Raw genomic sequence first — 21753 nt, 5'->3', positions numbered from 1 at the left:
AAATCAAGTGACAACCAATACCGGGAACAACAACTGCAATTGGCATCGGATAGACCACGAAGGGAGCATGATCAACGTGAGTAGATCGAATATTTGCCATCGGATAGCATTCAATGAATAATATTCTCTAGCATTAAATGGGCAGCCGTTGCAGAGAATATTTGTATTCATGGCCTACCGTTACATATTCAACAATTGCCTCTTTATTGTCATTTAAGAGGGGCTTGATCCTAGGATCTTGTTTCCCTAGGTATAGCTATAAATAGTAGGCTCAACAGCAATTGTAACACACGAAATTATTTGCAAAACTTATGCTATATTTCATTCTCAAGCTTAATCAAATAACTTTATTTGCTCTTTTACATTGTTCTCATTTCTGTCCTCGGAGGCATTACTCTCGGAGCCAAGCTTGTCATTTCCTTAGATTTTAACCGCTAAGTCTTATTTTTAATCTTGTTTATTTATCATTTTTGGATCAAATCAATTTGATTGTCTATAAACCATATAACAATCTCAATTGTACCATTTTAGAGGTATGCAGTGATCATATTGTATGTATTCATATTGAATTTCTTTACATCTGCATATATCGTTTGCCCTAAAAATAATAGATTCAATTAAACTCAGCGAACTTGCCTTAACTCTGTTCCTTCGTGCATATATTTAGTATGTTTTAGGGATGAAGTAGTACAATTGCGACATGAAATGGGCAGGGAAGGAGGACAGGTATCTCGTGATATTCTTTTACAGCCTCAGCTAGAAATTGGTCCCTTTGTTTTTCAACAACTTTTGTCTCTTACTTCTCCTTAAATGTAACTGGAACTATATGCAAATGAGTGATGTTTATTTGTACTCAAAATCAAACCCCATGGTAGGAAAAGTGAAAAAAACAATATACTAATAATTATAAACCTAGACTAGTTGTGTAATCATTGAATGGTTAAGTTTAGGGTTATTTCTTTTTGCCCACCTGGTCCAATGACTACAGATTATACTAACTGAAGCTTTTTTTTCCTCTCCTAATATTTACTCAAGGATTTAACCTCTATACGTTATAAAGAAATTATATTTGTAGTGTATTTCAACTAGTTATAGCAGATTATATATTTTATTCTAGGTTACCATATTAAATATATTATAAGCATTTACATGTAACAAGCCATATAAATTTGATGGTGTAAACAACTATACTCGGTGCAGAAAAGGTATTGATGTAAATTAAGGGTCCACCAAACTATATAGAGAACCTCAGTTCCCACAGTATACAACAGTAAGTAAAGAACACAACGATATTTAGTGAAAAATTCTCAGCTCACGGAATTAAAAACCACGGCCTACCCTAGTAGGATTTTAATTTCACTAACTGAGCAAACATTAAATTACAACCTATTGTAATGTAGGGATTAAACACTTAATCCATCACCTTCTTACAATAACTATATTGTAAGTCTCTTTGTAATAACTCTATTACAAAGCTACACACTTGACTAACTCTAGTCAAAACAGCCACAATGATAATGGTTTAAAAGATGTCCTATGAATGCTTCTGAAAAGATGAATAGGAATTACAATTTAATAACATAAGACAAAGACACAACAATACTAAATGACACACGACATAATCAATGTTGGGATCTGGTTCTTTATTTTGTTGTTGCTTTATTCTCCAATGCCTCAGAGGAAATAAGGGCGGTTGCACACTTGAAAGGATTTAATGTTTGGGTTTTGAAAGTGTTGAGTAAAATCCCTTGCCTCGTGTTGATAATATATGTGTGAGGTCATCAAAGATAATGCAAGGGAGTGTCACAAACATTGCACGCTTCAACAATGTTGTTGTACTGTTGTGAGTATAGTGCGGTAGCTTTAACAACTATAGAGCTGACTTGTACTGTGACCGGAGGAACTAATTCCTATATGTTCCCTCTACAGTTCCCTTATCTAATTTCATTGAGAATTGAACCAGACATCTCACTAGTTGCTCTTAATGCTAAGGAACCAATTGTATCAGGTTCCCTACCTGGTTCTCTCATGAAGTTTGTCAAATCATCAAAACAAAGGCGTATACTTTATCAATTTTTCCTTTTTGATAATGACAAACTTACAATTCATATTCTCCTACGAAAACCAGACTTCACACTATTCGCCCTACGAATCAGCTATATTCCCTTGAGAACATGTTTCCTCCCTTTCAATTCTCTTTCCCCTTTTGGAATCATTAAAAAAATTAGACAAGTAAATACAAGAAGAAGTCTAACAAAGTTAACTCATGCTACTTGTGTGCACACGGCATGACTAAAAACAGTGCTCAAGAGTATAACATTGCATTAAACAGACGACGATGCTCATTAATTAAGGAAAGAAAAAAACAAAGTAGCAGTACCATAATTACACACATATACAGTCCAAACAAAAACTAGAGTACCACGGTCAATAAGGAGGGACAACAAAAGGACAAGGCAAGATTAAGAAGGAACTGGCAAAGGGGTAGGGTAGGGGACACCGGATGGGGAACAGAGAGATCAGGGAGCAAGGGCCTTGATGAGACTATCCATATGCGCATTAGCATCCCTTTGATATCAGCTGCTCCCTTAGGTTCTCCACTTGATTCCTTAACTCTGCATTTTCAGCATATAGGCGGCAATCTCTTCTCCCTAAGCATTGTTGGAACCAGGTTCCTTGCTGGCCTGATTAAGATTAGACTCAAGAATAGAATTATGTGCCTTCAAACGCTTAATTTCCTCATTTGCAGCATCTTGAGCATCGATGAGCTGAGAAATAGTGAAGTTGCTGCCTATACCTCCCTTTTTGTCCACACACTCACACTTCCCCAAGGTGGTCATGGTGAACATTTGTTTGCGAGTTCCCACTGATGCTCTTCCCAAAGGGACTTCAAAGCATTCAAGGACCTTAGTGAGGAGGAACCCATAGGGGAGACCATGATTGACATTCTTAAAATCTGCCATTTTTTTCATATGCTCAATCATAATTCCAGGCAGATTGATGGAAGTGTAAGATTCTAGTGCTTCCAGAAGAACTAGATCTTCTATAGAGGCCATATATCTCCTCTCAGCCCTAGGGAGAAACACCTTGTTCACTAACTCAAACAATAGTTGGTGTTATGGTCGAAGTGCCTTTTTGTGCGCTCATTCTCCCATTTGAATAGCTCGAGGCTTGATGATGATTTTCTTAAAGTCAGAGGAATAGGTTCCCTTTATAGTTGACAACCCCTCAGTAGGCACCCCGAGAATCTCCCCAAGAAGAGCCTCATCCATCACAAAATCCTTCCTATTTATCTTCAAGCAAATTGTGTCCCCCTCCACTGCAAACATGTCAGCATAAAAATTGCGTACCTCCTTTTCATATACTTTTGGACTCTTGATGTCACAAAGATAAGTCCACTTCTGGAATTCACAAATCTCCATCAGTTTCCTCATGCCTGAGCAATCAAGGATCTTAGAACCAAACACTCTTCCCCACAAAAATTTCTACTTCTTCAAATTTGCTCTCCTTTCAAGCTCAGATAGGTTAACTTTTGCCCTCTTTGTGGAACCAGGTTTCTTACTGCTACTTGGCCTCTTTCTAAGAGGATTCTTCTTCTCTACAATTCTCTCCTTCTCAACGTCTCCTTCTTCACCAACTTCATCATATTTGTAAGATAGAACCTTCTTTTGTTTTATAAAAACAACTTTCTTTGATTTTTTCCTGACAAGAGGAGTAGGTTCCTGAGCTGTCTCCTCATCATCAACCTCTACGACATTTGTCGGAGGCACATCCTCCTCATCAATGAGCCTACTCTTTACAAGCCTTTATCTTCTCTTCTTCTCCTTATTATCTTTCAACGCACTATCAAGTGCAACCTTCTTCTGTTGCCTAGTGGTGTGGCATTTTGGAACAGAACCTTTTGTGATTTTCCTACCACTCCGAGAAACTATGAACTGTGGAATAAACATATTATCAGGGTCATCCTCACTATCACCAGATTCTCCCTTAGACACCCACTTCATTTCAGGGTACACAACCTCTAGAGGGGCTATATCAGGGCGAGCAAAAAAGGTAGGGTCAGCACTGTCCAGGGGCTGTCTTTTTTGGAACTAGGAGTTTCATCCCAAGTAGGAGCAGAAAACTCCTCTTGGGCAGAGGGACCAGGTCCCTCTATATGCTACTCTGAAGTACTGACCGGTGCTTGGTCCCTTTGAGGCACCTAGTCCCTATTACCCTTCTCTTCCCCTTGAGTCTCTGCATCTACACCACCAATCAAAGAATCCCCAACCAAATTCTCCACAACAACAACAATTATTTTTCAAGAGAGGTAAAGCCTATTTTAAATGCATCACTCCTATCTGTCTCACCCTTATTACCCAACAATTATGTACCATTAGATAAGGATGGAACTTTACCTAATGTTGATGATATATTCATATCAATTCCCTGAATACTTGGAGTATCAGAAATACCAGATGCTGGTACACCATCAACCATACCAGGAATCAATATTTCATCCCCAAGCCCTTCCTCATTATGTTGACTTGACACTTCTACCCCTTCATCTCCTTCCATTATTTCTTCTGTGGTTTGAAGAAAGAGAGAATTAGAGATAGTCCTTTTTGAGTCGACTTTCTATGTAGTAGCGAATGGAGAGGGAGAAACAACAAACTTTTTAGGATTTAGGCTTTTTCGAGTGCGATAGGGACCAGAACCAGATAGTGTAGGGAAGGGGAATATGGATGAGGGTTGTGGCTCCGATCCAGATGACTGTGCCTCGAGAGACAGAGACACAACAGAAGTTTCTTTAGTGGCTTTGGGAGACATAGATTATGGTGAAGTCATAATTGATTTTAAGAGCAAGAGGACAGAAAGAAGAGAGTTTGGGAAATGCAGGTGTTAGATGTATAAAGTTAGAAGAGAAACTAACTTTTTAGGTATATAAAGTGAAAAAGGGGACCGGTTACAAATGGGTGTAACGGGTAGTCGGGTCGGTTTATAACATGTGCATCATTTGGGTTTAAGAAGTAACGGAAGAGGCCGAATCAAATAATGACGTGGCACTCTAGCAGTTCAAAATGCATATAAGTGAAAGAAGAACTACTAACCTGAGTTGTGGGAACCATGTTCCTTGACAAGTTTTGAAAATATGAGCATCAATTTCAAATTTTTGCAATGTCATTAGGCACTTGTTTGTCCTGAATTTGCCATGCGTGTCTACCTGTAACGGTATAAAATTATGTTAGAAGTTTCTAGAAAACACTTTTTAGAAATTTTACCTAACCATCCTTTCATAGCCAATCATTGAGGGACTGGGTTCTCAGTTCATCTTAATTAATCCGAAATCCAGATGATTTCTTTCAAAATGCTCTCTACTCAGTGCTTTGGTGGAGATATCTACTACCTGGTCCTCTGTTTTACAAAACTTCATACAGATGAGTCCTTTTTCGACATTATCCCTTAAGAAGTGATGTTGCACATCACTGTGCTTTGTTCTCTTATGTTGAATCGGGTTCTTTGACATATTGAGAGCACTTGTGTTATTACATAATAATGGAACACAGTTAGAAAACACACCAAAATCATCTAGTTATTGCTTGATCTACAATAGTTGGGCACAACAGGAGGCAACTGCTACATATTCAGCATCTGCAGTAGAGATGGCCACAGTGTTTTGTTTCTTTGTACCCCATGAAATCAAACATGACCCCCAAAAATGTGTCATTCCAGATGCACTCTTTCTATCCACCAAATAACCAGCATAATCAGCATCAACGTACCCAATTATGTCAAAAGTATATCCTGAGGGATAATAGAGGACCAGGTCCCGCATTCCCTTGAGATACCTCAGAATTGTCTTGGCAACCTTCAAATGATATTCTTTTGGACTTGACTGAAATCTAGAACATAACCCAACAATAAACACAATGCCAAGTCTGCTGGCCGTCGGGTCCAGAAGTGATCCAATGATACCCCTATACATAGTTTCATTTACAGGGAAACTAGGTTCGTCCATGTCTAGACGAGTGGCGGTAGCAATGGGAGTATGAATGGTCTTTGAGCTTTCCATCTCAAATCTTTTTAGAAGCTCCTTGATGTACTTTTGTTGACTTATCATTGTTCCTTTTGAGATTTGATTTACTTGTAGTCCATGGAAGAAGTTTAGGTCCCCCATCATGCTCATCTAAAATTCACTTCCCAAGAGCTTTGCAAACTCGTCACAAAGGGAATCATTTATTGCACCAAAAATGATGTCATCAACGTAGACTTTCACAATTAGCAGGTTTCTCCCTCGTTTCTTCAGAAATAGAGTGTTGTTAATTTTACCTCTAGTGAAGCCATTCACAAGAAGGAACCTGGACAATCTTTCATACCATGCACGAGGGGCCTGCTTCAATCCATATAAGGTTTTGTCAATCTTGAAGACATGTTCAGGATGTACCTGACATTCAAAACTAGGTGGTTATTTGGCAAAAACTTCCTCCTTCAAATATCCATTCAGAAATGCACTCTTAACATCCATTTGGAACAATTTGAATTCAATATGAGATGCAAAAGTAATAAGAATTTTGATGGCTTCCATTCTAGCAACAGGAGAAAAAGTTTCATCGTAATCAATTCCTTCTTCTTGATTATAACCTTCGACCACCCGCCTAGCCTTATGTTTTGTTGTATTGCCAAACTCATTAAGTTTGTTTCCGAACACCTACCTAGTTCCAATAACTGTTCTATCCGAGGGCCGAGGAACCAAGTGCCACATTTTGTTCCTTTCAAATCGATGGAGCTCTTCTTGCATAGCAGCAATCCAGTCAGCATCTTTAAATACTTTGGCTCAATTTGAGACAAGAAGGCTGATAAGGCAAATATACTTCTTTCCTTGAACCTAGTCTGAATACCAGAGTCTAAAGGAGTTATCACATTTTGAAGAGGATGTGAACTCCTATGCTTCAAGTGAGATACATGAGTTTCAAGGTGTGAGGGACCGGGTTCCTCCATGTGTGACCCATTATTGCCATCAATGGAAGTATGAATGCCACTTCTTTATTTTGCATCAGGAGTGCCTAGTACAACATCAGCAACTCTATCTTCAGCTTCAGTTGTGGTGATGAAGGGACCAGGTTCCTCCAAATTAGCTAGAAGTTATGCTGCATCTTCTTCACTAGTCTCAGTGATTTGACTCATTAGATCAGCCTTCCCATTTTCCATATCTATAACCTCTCCAGGGACCTTTGAGAATTCTCCAACTTGATCATCCTTATCATGTGAATCCTTCCCACTTAAGTGGTGATATTAATCAAAATACACTTTCCTCTACACATTGAGTCATTTTTGTTGTAGACTTTGTATTCTTTTCTTTAAGAAGAATAACCAAGAAAAAATCCTTCATCGCTTCTGGCATCGAAGTTTACCATTGCGTCCTTACCATTATTTAGAACAAAGCATTTGCATCTAAATGCTCTTACATAAGTCAGCTTTGGTTTTCTCCCATTAAGTAGTTCATAAGGCGTCTTGTCAAGCAGGGACCTGATCATGCACCTGTTAATCAAATTACAAGCAGTGTTTACTACTTCAACCCAGAAGCTATTTGGCACACCACTGTCAATAAACATTGTCCTACCATATCTCCAAGAGTCCTATTTTTTCTCTCTACAACACTATTTTGTTGAGGTGTTCTAGGAGCGGAAAAATTATGACTTATACCATTTTCAGCATAGAATTTGTCAAACTTGGCATTTTCAAACTTAGTGTCGTGATCAGATCTGATACTCACGACATTATAGCCAATCTTCACATGAATCTGCTTCACAAATGTAACACAAACTGGAAAAGTTTCATCCTTGGTCCTGAGAAATAAAGGTCCATGTGAATCTGGAGTAGTCATCAACAATAACGAAGATGTACTTCTTTCCTCCTCTGCTAGGCATTCTCATAGGTCCATACATATCCATATGAAGAAGATCCAGTGGACTTGAAGTGCTCACTTCCTTCTTTGGTTTGAATGAGTACCTGACTTGCTTTCCTTTCACACAAACATCACACACTTTGTGATCTTTAAACTTTGACTTTGGCAGTCCACGAATAATGTCCTTCTTGATCAGCTTGTTCAATAGAGAAAAACTTGCATGTCCCAATCTTCTGTGCCATAGCTCAGCATCATCATTAATGGCACTCAGGCATGTAAAATCACCACCATTTAGAGAGTCAAACTCTGCAACATAAATGTTTTTTTAACCTTTTTGCAATCAAAACTACTTCACCAATTATAAGATTGGTGACATAGCAGGATTTTGACAAAAACTCCACTTTGTTTCCCTTGTCGCAGATTTCAGAGACACTCAACAGGCTATATTTCAGGCCATTTACGTAATACACATTTTTAATTGAATGGAAAAGTTTTTTACCAATCTTTCTAACTCCCAGAATGTATCCTTTTTTCCATTTCCAAATGACACACTCCCATCTTGCAGGGCCTCGAATGAGAGGAAATCATCCATTCTTCCAGTCATATGTTTAGAGCAGCCAATATCCATGCACTATTTTTGACTTCTTTCCCTCACTACTACCTGCACAAGAAAATCAGAGATTAGACTTAGGAATCCGAACAAGTTTGGGTCCCTTGTAATGAGGGAATGGATGAATCAGACTTCTTTTTGTCCATGCAGACATCAAATATTTCCTTTTCAGAGAATCAGGTTCCTTAGTAGTGGATACTTTTTCAATAAAAACTTTATTTTTTGTTGAGACTAAAATTTGGCTTTACAAGAGTCTTTGTAATGACCGGTTTTACCATAATGAGTCCAAAGCTAGTTATCAGGCACAGTAACATACTTGCTATGCAGGTTATAGGGAGCTTTAGCCTAGTGGAGCTGGATTCCTCGCATGTTCCCTCCATTAATTTTATACATAGAAGTGATTGTTTCAGAGGACCAGGTCCACTTCACTGACTTGTCTCGATCATTTTTAACCTTACACAAATATTCCTGAATTTGTCTATTTTTTTCAAGTTCAACAACAAGGCTCAATTTGACATTTTTGAGTTTATTTTCAAGCTTAAGTTGTCCCTCACTTACCACTTCCTTTCCTTTAGAGGGGTTCAAGCATTTTTCCATTTGATTTTTTAACAGGGTATTTTTTCTCTTTATTTCTTCCACTGTTTCCTTCATATCTACAACTACAACCACCAAATCATCTCTCTTTATTTCTTCCAAGAACGTTTACCTCACCATCATCATTATATTCATCCTCATCAAATCCTGTCATCAGTGCAAATATAGAGTCATACTCTGTAGATTCACTTTCAACAGTCATCATGGAGGTGTCTCCTTGGTCATCATCACCCTCAGATTCATTAGAGGAATCTCCGTAGGCAGCCAGAGCTTGCTTCAGAACATTATCAGCGACATCTCTTCTCTTGAATTTCCTATCGGGAACCGGGTTTCTCTTAACTTCCTTGTCCGTGTTGTATTTATAGTGGTCCTGCTTGTGAAGAGGACACTCTTTGATGAAATGTCCTAGCTTTCCACATTTTTGACAATAATCATATCCTTTGGTGTTTCTGCTAGAGCTACCTTTCTTTTGAATTACTCCATTTCTACGAACTATTTTCTGGAATCTTGGAAGAGTAAGATAGGCAATGTCTGTACCATCACCACTTGAGTCACTATTGTCCGCCTTCTTCTCCTTTTTGGGCTCTCTTCTTTCAAGATCCTTCTTCTTCTTCATCTCGTAGGTTTTCAGATTTCCAATGAGTTCATCAATGGTCAGCTTCTGCAAATCCTTTGCTTTCGTTATAGCATTAACTTTACTCTCACAAGAACATGGTAACACACTGAGTATCTTTCTGACCAGTTTGTTTCTTGGGATAACTTCTCCAATGGATTGAATCGCATTGATGATAAAGGTAAACCAAATATGCATGTCCTAAATCAACTCATCCCCATTTATCTAGAAAAGTTCATACTCAGTAGTAACCATATCAATTTTTGACTGCTCGACTTGAGTGGTTTCCTCATGTGCAGTTTGGAGAGCTTCCCAGATCTCTTTGGCAGACTGGCAGGCTAAGATGCAGTTGTACTCGTCTGGTCCAATGCCACAAACGAGAATCTTCTTTGCCCTGAAGTTCTTCTCGATGGACTTCTAATCAACATCACTTTACTCCTTTCTGGTCTTTGGAACTGTAACTGTTCCCTCGCCAATGGTCTTCATGGGGACAAAAGGTCCATCACAGATAACGTCCCAAAGCTCTAAATCTTCTGCCATGATAAAATCATGCATTCTTGTTTTCCACCAACTATAGTATTGGGCGTTGAATCTTAGTGGTATGCAGGTTGATTGTCCTTCTTCAATTTAATAGGAATTACAATTTAATAACATAAGACAAAGACAAAACAATACTAAAGGACACACGACATAATCAATACTGGGATCTGGTCCTTTGTTTTGTTGTTGCTTTGTTCTTCAATGCCTCAGAGAAAATAAGGGCGGTTGCATACTTGAGAGGATTCAATGTTTAGGTTTTGAAAGTGTTGAGTGAAATCCCTTGCCTCATGTTGATAATATATGTGTGAGGTTATCAAAGATGATGAAAGGGAGTGTCTGGTACACTGCACGCTTCAACAATATTGTTGTACTGTTGCGAGTACAGTGCATCAACTTTAATATCTATAGAGTTGGCTTGTACTGTGATCGGAGGAACTGATCCCTATATGTTCCCTTTGTTGTTTCCTTATCTAATTTCATTGAGAATTGAACCAGACATGTGACTAGTTGCTCTGAATGCTAAGGAACCAATTATATCAGGTTTCCTATCTGGTTCTCTCATGAAATTTGTCAAATCATCAAAACAAAGGCGCATACTTTAACAGGTGCAATCCTGATTCAATTGTCCACATGTTTCTACCATCGCATGAGGTCACTAGATCTATTAGCTTTTGTAAACGGAAAAAGTATGAGTTTTTACAACAAGGTAAATTTACGTGCTTGATAGGTAACTTTTTATAATAGACGTATGTATAACATAGAAAACAAAGTAAATACATTAATGATGTATTCTTTTGCACTCTTCATCAGTGTATATAAATGAAATCACATGTAGAAATAGTAGACACTCAAAAGGCAAGAGAACTTGGTCTCTCCTATTCATTAATATAATTGTAAGTTTGTCACCAACCTTTGTAAAATATAGGAATGCTTACTAAAGAGGAAAAAGCTATATGATGTAAAATTAAGTATTCCATTAATATTTTAATTTGGTAATCTTACGAAAATATCCCAAATAAATTCTAACTTACCAACCTCTAGCCATTAATCATAGACTTACCAAAACTAGCCAAGCACATACAAAAATTGAAAATCCAAATAAATAAGGATTTTTTCTTAACAAGAATAACACGCAAAGATCTCCTTCCATATTTTTAAGCGTGATCGATAGCATTAGATACAAGACGGAAAGAAAATTTCATGGATGCGGTAGCAAACAAGGTGATGAAATATAATATATATATATATATATTTTTTTTTTTTTTTTAAAATGTAAGCAAAATGGGACATTTTTTTAATAGGTATTGTTGAAATTCATTGAAAACATATAGATGAGTCAATATACAAAATTTGAGGAAGATTGGAGCTGATTTGGGCTGATTTGGTTTCAAAAATCATAGTTAAAATCGAGTTCAAAAAAATACTTTTGTGACATATGTATCAAACGTGTATCATGCATGTATCTCACACACAGGTATACATGGGTATATATGTGATACACATTTAATACATATGTGATAAACAAATAATACACAGTGTGATATACATATATTTTTTCATGTTCATCCTCTTCTTCGAATTTTCAATTCAAACTACCTCAAAACTCTATCAAATCGTTCCAAAACTGAGATTTAAACCCCTTAAGATGTATCAAATCTATTCCAACAATACTCACTCAAAAGAAAGCAAAACTTTGATCTTTTTTGGCTACAAATAGCTAATTGCCTAATATTGGTCATATTTTGTGAATTGGCTAATTTTTGTACTAACTTACTTATGGACTAGCATAACTAGTAATTTCCCTTCTAATTTCCACCAGATTTAAGATATCACTTGTCCGGAACTGAATGGGATTTTTCCAGTTATAACCCTGTTACATGACTCTGCAAAGGACGAAGTGCACAAATAGTCATTTTTTGGAATCAATATTTGTTGAGTTGAGCATGTATTATGTTTTGATGATTAACAAACCAAATTGATTATGTGGAAGAACCAGGTTGCATGTTGTCACGACCCAAAATTTTACCACAGGCATCGTGATGGAACCTAGTCTCTAAGACTAGGTAAGCCGATTACTTACAATAATTAAGCAGGTTTTTAACAATTATAATTTAAAACAAAGTTTAATATGAATAATGAAACAAAAACGAAATAAACCTACGTGGAAATAATCATAACAACCTCCCAAGATTAGTTAATACAGAGTCACAAACTCTAGCTGAATACATGCAAAGATCGATATACAATACTGTTCAAATAACAAGCTGACGGTACGATGAAAGGAAAGGACTCCAAGGGACTGCGATGACCAAGCAGCACTACCTTGAATCCTCGCGATCAATATGCAGAAGTGTAATATGAGTACACCACGATCGGTACCCAGTAAGTATCAAGACTAACCTCGGTAGAGTAGCAACGAGGTACAAGTCAAGACACCCACTAGTCAAAATAACATGTGTATTATAGAAGTATAAAGCTAATAATGAAAGTAGGAATCAGTAAATGGCAACAAGAATCAACATGTGATATAGACAGTAAGGTAATAAGATCACCATAAAAGAACCACTAAAAATATAAGGAAGTCAATAACAACAAATTAATCAAGCCGTTCTGACACAGGTTTCGCAACAAAATTACTCCGAGATACCTCATCCAATAATCGCAAGTCACGGGTCTTAACCCACAAATCATATACTAACGACACCTTGTGCCCACATTTCTAATCACGATAGCACGGACAACACACGTGCCAATATCTCAATCCGCCCGGCATGATCATAGGCTCACAATCACAATTCGCCCGGTATGGTCACATACTCACTATCACCATCCGCCTGGCATAGTCACAGGCTCAATACCAATATGAAACAAATAATACAAGAATACATGGGCATGGTCAATAGATGTCAAGTTTCATACTCCTGAACTAGTATATGTGGCATGCTACGGTGTATGCTTGTGTGAGTGTATTATTACAGCCCAAGTCAACAAGTAATATCAAAGACATCGATTAGCTCATCGAACCAACACAACCAATCACGTAAGGTAAATGGCATACACAAGGAAAAATACACCATCACACGAATACCACCAATAAAATGTCCCCAGGTCATCACACATTATCCCTGACATTGCCACCCTTACCTCTCCGATAGCCACCCATATCATTCTACCCTGACAATATCATTAGCCAACTGTATCACTCCGATAGCCACCCATATCACTCCGTATAATATCCACCATTATCACTCCACCAGGAAGATAACACAATAGCCACATGTATCACTCTGCATAATCAACAATAGTGAGATGCCACCCTTATGCCCCGCATAACAATAATAATGAAATGCCACCCTTATACTTCGCATAACAACAAACAATCCACATAAAAATTTACATATTCTAACATCACAATAACACGACATATCGACTTGTACTCCAAGTACCCATAGGCCACAACCTTTCCAAAGAACCAACAATATTAATATTTCTACAACAAATAGGCCACGGCTCAAACACAATGTGTATAGAATCTCAATAACAACAAAATGAACGGGAAAGTAACTCAACAAGGAACAATACCCCCTTTAAACACAACTTCATTTAAAATATATTAATGACTTTCAATAACTTCAACTTCAATTAATTGGTTAAGGATAAACTCGATAATAAAGGTATTTCCATGATATGGCAAACTTCGGATTCTAGTGTATGAAATAATTATGTTTTATACTTCAATACTCACAAGAGAGGGGTGATTTGTGTGGTGTCTAATTTTTTGGATGCACAGATTATAGAAGGGCATGGTTCTTTTATGAGTTCTTTATACTACTATTGTTGAATAATAAATGCAGAAAGTAAAGAACACAAGTATTTTTACGTGGAAAACACATGGCTCAAAAGGTGAAAAAAGAAAACACGACCTACTACCCAGTAGGATGTTTTACAACACTTCACTAAATCACTGAGCCAAAAAAACATTTACCTCTAACCCTTTATGGCAACCACCCTCTAGTTGTTGCAACAACTTCAAGTTAACTCTAACTTGAATACTACACTCAGAGTACCTAGTACAAATGCTTCTAGATAAAGATGAAAGGTACAACTCAAAAGCCCTACTATAATGAAACTAGAATAAAAGACAGACACTTGGAACTGGTTCTTCTATCCGCTTCATGTAGCTTCAGGTTCGAACACTTGAATCACACAGGAATTGCTTGCAAAATGCCTTGCTATTTTGCTCTCAACTCATGTTTAACATCAGCGTTTATGCATCCCTATAAAATGAGAATATCCTGAAATATATAGAGTTAGTAGAATAGGAAATAACTAGAAGTCTAATTCTTTACTCTTCATGGATGGAAGAGTTCTAGTTATCTTCAACTTATAACTCCTCTTTTATCTAGGATAGAGTTCTCATCGAGTAAGGAGTCATTTTCCTTATCATTTATGCAACCTTTTCGTTCAGGAGATATCAGATATAACCACTTAAACTTATCTCCTTCACATGCATGCCCTGTGCTCGTATCTGCCCGTGTTTGTGTACACTATGTATGGACCTAGTTCATGCTGGAGTTCCTCTGTCAATCATCAAAACAAACTTCACTTAGGCCAACAAATTCCCCATTTGATGATGACAAACTCTGTGCTTTTCATATGCGTAAGCCCTGTTTCAACTCAGCTCAACATCAACATAATGTTAGAACACTTTCTATTTTAAAGTCACAAATCACCAAGGACCAAGTTCATTAGGTTATAAACATCACAGTCCAAAGTAAAAGGCAAAAACCTCCTCCCCCTTTTGGCATCATCGAAGAGTTGCATAATTATGTTAGATAACTATATTTTAATAGATATCACTCATGGACACTAGGGCTACTTCAAATGCAATCATGGAGTCAAGTATCATTTATCAATCTAATGATATTAGCTATCTAAGAAGCATCAACAAAAAAATAGAGCACAAAAATAGTTGATTATCATTGATAGTAGTCATCCACAAAGTATAAAGAAAAATAAAGATACTGCATCATGAGCAAAAAGAACAAAAACAATCCCATACGGGTCACTGGTTTGTGTAACTAGGCTAGGATGGTTTCAAGGTTGGGAAGGACTGGGTTCTTGGATTTTGGCCTGAAGTAGCTTCAACATATCATGAAGAATGCATTCATTCTTCTTCTTCTCCTTTGCAAGCTCAGCCCTGAGAGCATCCCTCTCAGTTTCTACTTCAGTCAACCTCTTCTTCAGCCTCTCAATCTCAGCATCCTTAGCCCCGCTCTCTTGCACCAAGGCTCTCACTTTGCGGTTCACGGGCACCTTTTTGGATGAACCAAGTTCTTTAGCAACATCATGGACTTCATAGTAACAAATAGTCAAGGTATTTTCTCCAAAGTGATCCTTGTTTGTACTAACATCCCATTTATTTAAGGGAACCTTGAAGTGATCCAGTACGGTGGTGAGAATGAAACCACAGGGTATGGCGTGAGTTTCAGTACCATTTAGAACCATATCAAGGAGCTGGATAATAAGCCCAGTCCAATTAATCTGCCTCTCACAATCCAGGCATTCCATAAGGACCAGGTCCATGAATGCGGCAATGTGCCTTCTTTCCTGCCTGGGCAGCGTGACCTTGTTAACAAATTTAAACAACACTTTGTAGGGTGGCTTCATCTCACTTTTCTATACAGCCTTGGCCTCTAGCTCTAACTCATTGTAAGCAAACTTTCTTGTAATGGCAAGGGAGGTGGGGAAGTTCTCTAGGCTTGGCCATTTGAGCTTTTTGTAATCATTGTACCCTTCAGTAGGTACACCCAGAATATCTCCCAATTCTTTGTCGTCAAAGCTCACAGTCACTCACTTCACCACACTGGTGACTTTGCCATTTTTTATCTCTCAATTTGCCATGAAATCTACAATCTCAACTCTGGCAAGCCTTCCATCCATCTGAAGGACCATGTCCTTCCAACCCTGCAGTTGTAGTTTTTGTAGCAGCATGACCATGCCTTCCTCCTCTAAGTCCCTGAGGAGCCTTCCCTTTAAGATGGTTGTTTTACCAAACTTCTCCTTCTTGTCCTGTTCTTCATCGATTTCTTCTTCTTCTTCACTCTCTTCTTCCTCCACTACTTTCACTTTTCTAGAGACATGGTTCAATTCACCAAGGTAGAAGGTTCTGCAGACTGTCTTTGAAGGGGACTTCTTTTTGGAAGTCTTTCGTTTCTTTGTCTTTGGAGTCACAACCTCTTCCTCCTATGCATTGTCTTCATCATGAAGAACCAGGTCCATCTCCTCAATTTCAACTGCCTCAACAAGAGGCTCAGCCACTTACTTATTTCCCTTTGCAACAACTTTTCATTTACTCTCTTCTAGGGCTTTTTCCTATTCAGCCTCACTCTCCTTCTTCTGACTCCTTGTATCTCTTCCTCTTGTAGGAGGAGTCTCTATAGAGATAGAAGAGGAGGCATTTCTCTTCTTGTTTGCCCTAGCAGTTCCAGGGATTTTAACTCCTGAACTATTCTTCCGTTTAGGATTGTAACTGTCATACACTTATTTCAATAGGTCTTTGAGGGGTTCCTTCACAGATGGAACAGGTTCTTGGAATCTCTTCCTCAACCTTACAAACCCCTCAGCATACCTTGCATCTCCAGACCCACTACCTCCTTTTTTTTCTCAAACTTTCTTCATCTCCAGTAGATACCTCACTCCACAATACCATAGCTCATATTTCTTCAGTCAAACCAATAGGAGTGGGTGAAGATTTAGCCACTCCATCTTTTCCCATTCCCCTCACCTCACCTTGAGCACCCTCACTCTTTTTTTCTTTTTTCTTTTATCTTTACCACAAATTTTCTCAGATTCAGTGATTTCAAACCCAGTCATAGTTCCTACCAAAACAAACCTATTTTCCATATTTTCAGCAACCTCAAAAATTATCTCAGATGTAATTTTAGGACCATATGCTACCTTCTCTATTTCAGATGAAATAGTTTTTTCCCCCTCAGTTGCAGACTTAAATGATTCTTCAGATTTCTGGGGTTCTTCTGCCCGACTTGCTTTTAACTGCTCAATGATTTTCTTGTTTTGTTCTCCTCCAGCGACTACCTTACGAGCAATCATCTTGAACCTTCCTTTCTTAGAGGTGGGTGTGATTGAAGGTGTGATAGATGGTGTGGGTGTAGTTTTCTTGAGTGATGATAAGGGATTCTCATAAGGGTTTGCCGTTGCTGTGGTTGGATGAGTGTTTAGAAGAGATGAGAGGAGAAAGAGAGTTTTTTTACGGCAGGGTAGTTTAGAAATGGAGAAATGGGTAAGTCCAAATCAAATTTAAATAGGGGGAGTTCAATTGGGTAACAACAACTTTTCCAGAAACTCAGAAGTCTAATTAAACTGGGTGTCAGTTTGAAAAGACGTTGAGGACTCTCCCTAGAATCTAGGCACTTATAGTGTTTCGGACTCTCCTTGGGTGAAACTTGTTCTCTTTTAACGGATAAGCTCGATGAAGGTTGGGATTAAATGGTACTCTCTTTTTTATCATAATCCAAATATAATTATTTCAAAATATGCAGAGTGGAGAGTACGTACCATGCAATCTTGATGAACTAGAATCTTCATTGAGAAATCTCTTGTGTAAGTCTGAATTTTTCAAGAAAATAAAGATAATATCATTAGAGATTAAAGAGACATTTTAGCACATGGCACAAGAGTATACTAGTGAAAGTATGAGACTGAACAAAATCTAATTTAATTATGTACAAAATTCACAAATTGTCTAACTAATTTTTGAGTTAGAACTAGTTCTTTTTAAGTGATCTTAATCATCCCTAATTCTAACATGTTCCTTTAAAAGTGATCTCTACTTAGAGATTTTGTGAAGATATCAACTATTTGCTTGTCAATAGCACAAACTTCCACAATGATCAAACCCTTTTCATAGTTGTCCCTAAAACAAATGGTGCCTAACATTTATGTGCTTAGTTCTTTTGTAATGAACCGAGTTCTTGGTCATACTAATTGCCCTGGTATTGTCACAAAAGATGGGGATACAACCTACATCAATTCCAAAGTCCATTAATTACTGTTTGATCCATAATAATTGAGCACAACAAGAGGCAGCAGCAACATACTCAGCTTGAGCAGTAGTCAAGGCCACTGACTTTTGCTTTTTGGTGGCCCAAGACACAAGACATGAGCCAAGAAAGTGTGGCATACCTGAGGCGCACTTTCTACTCACAAGAAATACTACATAATCAGCATTATCATATCCCACTAAGTTGAAATTACTACTTTTGGATACCATAGACAGAGGTCAATGGTGCCTTTTAGGTATTTCAAGATCCTCTTGATAGCAGTCAAGTGAGACTCCTTTGGATTCGCTTGAAATCTAGCACAAAGTCCTATACTGAAAACAATGTCAGGTCTACTAGCAGTGAGATATAACAAAGAGCCAATCATTCCCCTATACAACTTCTGATCAACAGATGAACCAGCTTCATCTATATCCAATTTTGTGGTTGTTGCTATAGGTGTATCAATTTCTTTTGAGTCTTCTATTTTAAACCTTTTAAGCAACTCTTTCACATACTTCTGCTGATGGATCATAGTTCCATTTGAATTTTATTTAATTTTTAAGCCTATAAAGAAAGTAAGCTCGCCCATCATACTCATTTCAAATTCACTCCCCATTAGTTTAGCAAATTCTTTACTTAACTTATTAGTAGTTGCTTCAAAGATTATATCATCAATATATATATCTGAACTACCAAGAGATCTTTACCTTTTTCTTTCAAGAATAAAGTATTGTCAATTTTACCTCCGGCTGATCTGGTAGCGCTAATCCTCACCATCTATGAGAGAATAGAGATACAAAGGCTCAAACTTCAAAATCAACAAATCTGCATGACAGGAATGAAAGATAAGTACAGACGTTTCTGTACAAATTCCCAGACTCTACTAAACTTGCTCGTGACATGTAGAAACTATGAACCTAGAGCTCTGATACCAACTTGTCACGACCCAAAATCTCACCACAAGTATCGTGATGGAACCTAGTCTCTAAGACTAGGTAAGCCGATTATTTACAATAATTAAGCTAGTTTTTAACAATGATAATTTAAAACAAATTTTAATATGAATACCGAAATAAAAGCGAAATAAGCCTACGCCACAATAATCATAACAACCTCCTAAGATTAGGTAATACAGAGTCACGAACTCTAGCTGAATACATAGGAAGATCTCAAAGATCAAAATACAGTATTGTTCAAATAAGAAGCTGACAGTACAACAAAAGGAAAGGACTCCAAGAGACTGCGATGACCAAGCATCTCTACCTTGAATCCTCGCAATCAATAAGCTAACTCCGCCTGAGTCTGACATCTCCAATACCTGGCTCTACACAAAAATGTGAAGAAGTGTAGTATGAGTACACCATGGTAGGTACCCAGTAAGTATCGAGGCTAACCTCAGAAGAGTAGTGATGAGGTATAAGTCAAGACACACACTAGTCAAAATAACATGTGCAGTATAGAAGTGCAAAGCTAATAATGAAAACAGGAATGAGTAAATGGCAACAAGAATCAACATGTTATATAAAGAGTAAAGTAATAAGATCACCGTGAAAGTACCACTAAAACCAAATAAGGAAGACAATAACAGCCAATTAATCAAGCTTTTCTGACACAAGTTTCGCAACAACATTACTCTGAGATACCTCATCTCATAATCACAAATCATATACTCATGGCACCTTGTGCCACAATTCTAATCACAAACGCATGGACAACACACGTTCCAATATCTCAATCTGCCCGGCATTATCATAGGCTCACAATCACAATCTGCCTGGTATGGTCACAAGCTCACTATCACCATTTGCCAGGCATGGTCATAGGATCAATATCAACATGAAGAAGATAACATAAGAATACATGGGCATAGTCAATAGATGTCAAGTTTCATACTCATGAACTAGTATAAGTGGCATGCTACGGTGTATGCTTGTGAGAGTGTACTATTACAGCTCAAGTCAACAAGTAATATCAAAATCATCGAGTAGTTCATCGAAGCAACACAACCAATCACGTAAGGTAAATGACATACACAAGGAGAAACACACCATCACACGAATACAACCAAAACAATGTATGCATGCCATCATACATCATCCCTGATATTTCCACCCTTGTCTCACTTATATCCACCTGTATTACTCTGCCCCGACAATATCATTAGCCACTCGTATCACTCTGATAGCCACCCATATCTCTCCGTATAATATCCACCCTTATCGTTCAACCCGGACGATAACATAATAGCCATATGTATCACTCCGCACAATTAACAACAGTGCGATGCCACCCTTATGCCCCGCATAACAACAACTACAATGAAATGCCACCCTTATACTCCGCATAACAATAACCAATCCACACAATAATTCACGTGCGCTAACATCACAACAACATGACATATCGACTCGTACCACAAGTGCCCATAGGTCACAACCTTTCCAAAGAACCAACAACATCAATATTTCCACAACAAATAGCTCACGACTCAAACACAATGTGTATAAAATCTCATTGACAATAAAATGAACGGAAAAGTAACTCAACTAGGAACAATACCCCATTTAAACACAACTTCAATTAATATAGATTAATGACTTTCAATAACTTCAAATTCATTTAGTTGTTTAAGGATAAACTCGATTATGAAGGGATTTCCATGAAAGGGAAAACTTCGGATTCTAGTGTATGAAATAGGCTAACAATGAAAGAGATGGCACGAACTAGAAACTACGTCTAAATGCATGAGTATAATCTGGCAATGAAAGGATATCATGTTACAACAATTTCAATTAAGAGTAACTCAACAATAAAAGAAGTCACATAATGATAAAAGAGGTAACAACTTCAATTAAAGTATATAAGAGTAAACTTGACAAGTAAATGATGTGACATGTAATGACAACTTCAAATAAGCATATGATAGTAAACATGACGAATAAGAGATATAACATGTGATAACAAATTCCAAATAAATACATGAAAGAAGCCTAAGAGTCTAAAGCGGTCAAGTTTCACATATAATCAGGACTACGCACGTGTCACCTCGCGTACACAGCTTTCACATAACACAAATAGCACAACGACTCACATCCTAAGGGTAATTCCCCCACAGAATGTTAGGCAAGATACTTACCCCAAAGAAGCCAAATCAATACTATAAAATGACTTTCTCCTATAAAAAAATATCTTCAAATGGCTCAAATCTAGCAAAAATAACTTAATATCAAAAATAAAAATCATAGGAAATAATTCCAAAAAATAAATCTTCGATATTTAATGAAAACTAAAAATACAACCCATGTTCCGCACCTCGTATCCCGACAATATTCACAAAATCCTAACACCCATTCCGATACGAGTCCAACCATACCAAACTTATCCAATTCCGACTTCAAATCGGCCGTCAAATCCTCATTTTATATTTTTGAAAGTTTTTACAAAAATC

The 21753-nt window shown here is 37.5% G+C and overlaps 3 protein-coding genes across 3 annotated transcripts; all 3 read right to left on the bottom strand.

Annotated features, from left to right (window-relative positions):
- Nucleotides 1-5584: 5584 nt before the first annotated feature.
- LOC138901703 (secreted RxLR effector protein 161-like) lies at nt 5585-6100 on the bottom strand. The gene has a single exon (XM_070189485.1). It carries the CDS (start codon nt 6098-6100, stop codon nt 5585-5587), a length of 516 nt encoding a protein of 171 aa, XP_070045586.1.
- A 66-nt stretch (nt 6101-6166) lies between these two features.
- On the bottom strand, nt 6167-9900 carry LOC138901702 (uncharacterized). The gene is made up of 5 exons (XM_070189484.1): nt 9207-9900; nt 7885-8191; nt 7710-7826; nt 7392-7518; nt 6167-6424 (listed from the first exon to the last, which is right to left on the bottom strand). The coding sequence occupies exons 1-5, from the start codon at nt 9898-9900 to the stop codon at nt 6167-6169; spliced, it is 1503 nt and encodes a 500-aa protein (XP_070045585.1).
- Nucleotides 9901-16134: 6234 nt separating this feature from the next.
- LOC138901701 (protein gar2-like) lies at nt 16135-18837 on the bottom strand. Its single transcript, XM_070189483.1, has 6 exons — nt 18701-18837; nt 18540-18637; nt 17821-17871; nt 17030-17462; nt 16627-16774; nt 16135-16488 (listed from the first exon to the last, which is right to left on the bottom strand). The coding sequence occupies exons 1-6, from the start codon at nt 18835-18837 to the stop codon at nt 16135-16137; spliced, it is 1221 nt and encodes a 406-aa protein (XP_070045584.1).
- Nucleotides 18838-21753: the final 2916 nt, after the last annotated feature.

The sequence above is a fragment of the Nicotiana tomentosiformis genome, chromosome 11 (genome assembly GCF_000390325.3).
Source record: "Nicotiana tomentosiformis chromosome 11, ASM39032v3, whole genome shotgun sequence".
In the NCBI taxonomy this organism is placed as follows: Eukaryota; Viridiplantae; Streptophyta; class Magnoliopsida; order Solanales; family Solanaceae; genus Nicotiana; species Nicotiana tomentosiformis.
This window is presented reverse-complemented; position numbering and strand designations above follow the sequence as displayed.